We start from the raw sequence: 6,001 nt of genomic DNA, 5'->3' as shown, positions 1-6,001 counted from the left end.
GTTTAGTCTAGCTCGGTAGCCTTAACTTAGTTAGTTGCTAAGCGCTGTCTGCCACCCTGTATAAATTGATGAATTTGATTTTTGGAGAACCATTAAATGAGAATGACTTCACGCAATTGAAAAAGGAACCTAAAATTATTTGGAGCTAAGTCAGTTCACCAAATAAAGTGCCGCAAAATGCAAATGAACAAATAACACTTTAAAATAATAATCAATAATCATTTGATAACAGAGAAGTTTTTCTTAACAGTAGAATTGCGGCGCATATATTTAAAAAGTTGGCTAAAACGCCTTTAATTTGTATACAATAAAATGTGACAGTAAGCTCAAATCATTGCCTACTTTCGGGATCCATATTAAGTAAATATTGAAATAGATACCCCTCGTTATCCATCCACACAATAATTTTTATTTACATAACTTTTTGTCCATGGAATTTTAAAAAATCTGTTAATTTTACTACACTTACAATTTGTCCCCTTGTGGCGGAATAAAATCTTATTCAAGATGCCGTAAAAGAGTAGTACAACTCTTTACATTCAGTTCTGGAAACTCAGCTAAAAAGGTTGACAGTGAGGTTCAAAATAGCAGGATGTGGCAATTATCAGTTCACTTTGTGGCCTAAAATGTCGTTGATATAATTTGCTACACTGCGATGAAATTCGACATCCACGCTTTCGATTAGCTGCGAGGTCAGCTTGCTAGCCACTCTATAGAGTATATTAAAAATATTATAATTTACCTTTGTAAAATTAATGTCTTACTTGGCATATATTTTCCAGGGCGCTGAGCTCTGCGAATTGTTGTAGAAACAGCTGCGATTGCAGTTGGCTTGAAAGCGGTCCCGGTCTTGAAGGACCTGCTTCCAAGGATCAGTGGGTGTGGACATAGTTGGATTCTTGGACTGGTTGTTATTATTCCGCGATGGTGGCTGTGCCCCCTGCTCCCATAGCTGCTCCTTCAGACGACGCTTCTCGCGACAGTTGATCACCAGCTGCTTGTCCCGCTCCAGCTGCGCCCGCTCCCGCATCGCCTGCTCCTGACGTTCGGTCAGCGGATGCTGAACGCTTCGATGCTCTAGTGCACTTCTCACACTATGGTATTGTCCCGTGGCGTGCACCTTATGCTCCGCATCCATATAGTCCCGCACCTTCTTTTCGTTCTGCAGTTTCTCCTCCAAAGTGCGGAAAGAGAAGACCTGGCCATCGGAACCATGCAGGGCCTTCACCTCCTTCAAACGCTCGTCGCCGGGGCGTAGCTGCTGTTCCTGCTTCTGGCGCTTCTTCAGGTGGGTATGTTCTTTCAATAATTTATCCTTATACGGGGAATCACTCAGGCTAAGGGGTCTGAAAAAATAGGTTAATAAGCAAATTAGATCTATAATAATTCGAGTTAGAGATACTTAGACATTATCACAGATGCTGATAAAAGTGTTCAAGTTATTTTCATTTTCATTTATATAACACCCGTATTCATGAATAGAAATGATAATATCAAACGTATACCAACCTATGTTCCCTATATAGATAAAGTTGAGTTATTGCATCAGCTTTTGGCGTTTTCTCCGGGAAAGAGGTGTCCGGGGAGCTGTTGGCATGGCTTTCATATGGGCTGCCGTCACGCAAGTTTTCTTGCCCCTCGGGGAAGTGCACACAATGTCCCAAGCCCCAAAACCTCCCAGCCACCCACTCAACTTCATTTTTCGCAGTGATAGTGGAAGGCAGCGGCCTCAAGGTCAATGCCAAAAATAGGAAAATTACAATTTCCCTAAAACCCATTTTGAAGTACCCTATTATGTGTCATTCTTTGAATTCTATTACATTTTCTAATGGAGACATTAAATTTAATGTAGCTTTCTCCTACTTTATTAAGGTATATATATTAAGTAAATTATGTGAGCATACAGACTAGAAGGTCTTTGAGATTATAAAGTAAATTTACAATTTGCAGCACTTAAAACTAAATGTTAACGAACTGTTTTCGTTGCAACTGGTTGCTTTTGTAGAGTAAAATTACGCGATTGATTCACTCATTCATTGGTGCCTTTATTCAAAGCCTGGGTCACTGGGGTTAGGGTTGTGGCTCCACAACAACCCATCCTTCCGCCACCCCCCGTTTTCCGATACTGGCGAAACCCCTTCCAATTTCATCGCAGTGATAGCGCACGTAAATAATATGACACAATCAAACTTGGAAATGGAGAAGCCAAAAACCGTTGAAGAATTAATTAATAAACACCGCCCGATGAGGCAACCCTCCGGCAGAAAGAGATGGGGCTAACCGTTCGCTAAATGGCAAAGCCAAATTTATTGATCAAACAAATAAAGCGCATCAGCAGCAGAAAAAACAAAAGTCCAGAGTGGAGAAAATGACGAAATAAAGTCATGAGAACTACGAAAAGGGGGTTTTAGATCTAAGGATACGATTTATCGAAAGGTTAAAAGTTTTTCGAGTAGTAATAGGTAAATATAGCCATACGTACCCAGTAAGTTATATATCGAAATGAAGATATAGGAACTACGAAAACGGGGTTACAGATCTATAGGATAGGATTTTTCAAAGGTTTAAAAGGTATTCTCTATCGAGCCGCTGAATAGATTAGGTTAAAAGAAAGGTTAGGTTTTTGGATCATACTAAACGACCAACTGAAAGGTTGTAGCGTTTCTGGTTTATATGAAACCCATCACTCTTTGTATAGCTCCGAAATCGGAAGATTGCCAATTCTTGGTTAGGTAAATATAGCCCAATACACGGTATATGCCCATATAACGCAAATTCCAACTGCAAACAGTTGTCGATTAGCGCTCGCCGATCGTAGTATTTGATTACCTACGTTCTTCATATCAGCAAAAGAGCAAACTGCTAAAAATACTACAACAAAAAGCCGCCAAATTTGCACACCGAAGACAATAAAAAAGTAACGAAAACGCGAGACATCATGAGACATTAGCGGTGGCAGTAATGATCCAAAAACCAGAACCATATAAAGCCAGTAATCCGCAAAATCAGCGGGAGAGCGTTGAGCTGGGCGACCCTGAACTTGCCATTAGTCACCGACTTTGACTATCTTAACAGTTAGATAGGTATCTACAACTAAGCCTCTCTGGCAGATAAAACGCGTTAAATTTCACATTAAAAGTACGCCTTATACACATGCATATATAATATGTATAATATGTATAAAAGCAAAGTATAGACATTATTAATAGATAATTGAGCATTAATGCTTTTATTGCCAATCCAAAACATCATTACAGTTGGAAGTCTTTGTCATTAATTCTTTTTAATCATTTCATGATATAATTGCCAATTGCCTCGCAATAAAAATACTCGCGAATAATCAAATTTGCACTCGAATTGTTCAATAAAATTTTTAAAATTGGCATGTCTTTCAACGATAGTGTATATTTGAAATATTGAAATTGCTTTCAATTGCATTAAAATAAGTGAAATGAACTGTAGGGTACTAAGTATGTCGAGTAAGTTTGAGTCCACAAGAATGGGTCAACAGAATAGAGAGTGAGAAAGAGAGGGTTTGAACTACAACAAAAAAAAAAAAATCAAAACAAATACCAAAACAACCTAGCGGCTCTTGTTGTTGTTCTTATTGCTCCTGTTTTAGTTCTTCGTGAGCTGCTGTTGTTGTTGTTGGTGGTGCTTTAGCACCGGCTAAGGTGTAGTGGTGTGTGTGTGTTTGTGAGTACATGAGTAACTCCGCGCGGACAGAGCATCGGCAGCGACGCCGGCCGAGCAGATGGCGTCAGCGGAGGAGCATTGGCAGCTGACTCCCACTTTCCCATTCCCCCTGAACTCCCCCTCTCCCATCTCTTTCGTACTCTCCCCCACACTCTCTTTCTCAGCTGACGACCGGCGATGACATCATTCTGGCGCTGCTATTGCCTCTGCCTCTGCCTCTGCCGCGGCGCAGTCGCAGCGCCCCAAACGTCGCCACCTCGTCAACAGCGGAGGTAAAACAAATAGCAACGCTACTCACAATTCTCAATTACTAAAATCAGGCGTTTTTTTACCCAGTATATTCCATTTTTAAACTATAGCAGGAAATGTTTGTATTATAGGAATGCTGCGATACCACAGATTTCGCTTACAGAAAATATTAATAACTGGTTCTAAAATAAGAACACAGTTTTTAATAAAGGAATGGAGAATTGGCGATAAGTACAATGTTTTAAAATAATTGTAGACGCTATTCTCAGTACTTCAGCTATATGTATGAGGCACCTTCAGCATCTGGAGGAACACTATTTGATTATTATTTTCAAATATTGCTGCCACCTGGGTAGCCAACCGAAACCGTAACCATTATACCGTTTCAACGGAAATAACCGAATCAATTTTACAACCGTAACTGAAAAAGGTTATTTCAAAAACATCTCTACTATAATGCTCATGCCGGGTTGTATTTAAAATGTGTGGAGGATGGCAAAATTAAATACTAACTAGTCGGTTAATGTGTACTCACATCATCTGGAGCAGCATGAGCATGGTGTCCCGGGTGGAGTCCCCGGTGGCGCCCACCATATCCACAATGCCCTTGTCGTGCTGTTCGCTCCGCTGCAGAAGCTTCATCAGCGCATCCCGCTGCGCCAGCGGCAGACGCTGCGGATTCTGGACGAACGGTATGGCAATGTCGGTGTGATCCCCTGCTCCATCCCCATCCCCATTCCGATCGCGATCCTCCTCCAAGTCAGCACCGCCTCCGCCATCTATTCTCATGGCGTTGTTGTTGTTTCTACGGGCGCTGAGCATTGGCGTTCCAGCTGGCACTGGAGGTGGTTGCGCCATCTGGCGGCTGACCCCCTTGGCGACCTTGGCGCCAGCCGCTCTTCTCTTGGATTGCGCGGCAGGCGGCGACTGTGGCGGTGGCGGTGGCTGATAATTGGTGACTCGCTCGATCCTCGAAAGCAGCAGCTCCAGCTGCTGGTGTGACTCCGCCAGGGATTTGCCCTTCGTGGTGGACTTGCAAGGTCGTTGGGAGCACGGCTGGGCGGGTTGCTGTTGCTGACACTTGGAGGCCCAACGTGGATTTGTGGAGAGTTGGGGGCACAGGTGCGAGTCGACCTTGGCGCGGACCGATCGCAGATATGGACGCATCTGGCGGCAAGGCGGCTGAGGAGCAGCTTTGGGCAGAGTGGGCGGCGCTGGAGGCACGGTGTAGTGGCCACCGAAGGCCGATCGGGAGCTGGCCAACGTTGGGTGGTGCTGGTTATGGGTCTTCACCGCCGATCGCTGACTGCGCTCGGTCACGGATCGCCGCTCCTTAAGCGACCTATCATCCTGATACGGATTGGAGTGGGCAAGCAACTGGAATTGTTTATGTACATGTTATTTCATATCGGAAACATACAATACATAGCTCATAAATATAATAACTGCTATTCTGATAACATATAGCTTTTAGCAGAATTTACGAAGCGTAATATTAGTATTTTGCATACATTTATATGCATTGTTTTTACAGTGATGGTTAGTATATATGTAATTCTTGTAAGTCAATTTACGCTACTTATTTTATTTATCTATGTTTCTATGTTATCTATGTGGTTTCAGGACCATAAGATAGCACCTTACACTATGAATATTACACATATTAGCTGACTTTCATCTTAGGACTGTAAAATAAGGAGAGCCTCCGATGATTAGCATAACACATACCCTGGCGGACAGCGCTTGCAACGGAGGTTTCACTGGCAGCTCCCGAGGATTCCTTCGATCCTGCCGCCCCCGGGTGGCATTGCTGCCTGGTCGCACCACGGCTATGTATCCGGAACTGGGAGGCGAGAGCCGGCTCCGCTTGCCGGTGGATGCGGATGGGGTTTTGTGGAAGTGGGCGGGCGCGGGACCGCTGGCGGTATTGGTAGTCCTGCTCCCCGCAGCGCGAACACTGCGCCTGCGCACCAACTGACGCGTCGACGACGCGGGCAGCGACGGCAGCAGCAGCTCCGGCCCCAGCATTTCCAATTCCATGCTGTCGCAGCTCCTC

General features: G+C 43.9%; 1 protein-coding gene across 1 annotated transcript; it reads right to left on the bottom strand.

Moving 5' to 3' along the window:
- Positions 1-423: 423 nt before the first annotated feature.
- LOC6550018 lies at positions 424-5,995 on the bottom strand. Its single transcript, XM_026982058.1, has 4 exons — positions 5,674-5,995; positions 4,481-5,322; positions 765-1,346; positions 424-710 (listed from the first exon to the last, which is right to left on the bottom strand). Exons 1-4 carry the CDS (start codon positions 5,983-5,985, stop codon positions 605-607), a joined length of 1,842 nt encoding a protein of 613 aa, XP_026837859.1. The 5' UTR covers positions 5,986-5,995; the 3' UTR covers positions 424-604.
- Positions 5,996-6,001: the final 6 nt, after the last annotated feature.

The sequence above is a fragment of the Drosophila erecta genome, unplaced genomic scaffold, assembly GCF_003286155.1.
Source record: "Drosophila erecta strain 14021-0224.00,06,07 unplaced genomic scaffold, DereRS2 tig00000126-arrow-pilon, whole genome shotgun sequence".
In the NCBI taxonomy this organism is placed as follows: Eukaryota; Metazoa; Arthropoda; class Insecta; order Diptera; family Drosophilidae; genus Drosophila; species Drosophila erecta.
This window is presented reverse-complemented; position numbering and strand designations above follow the sequence as displayed.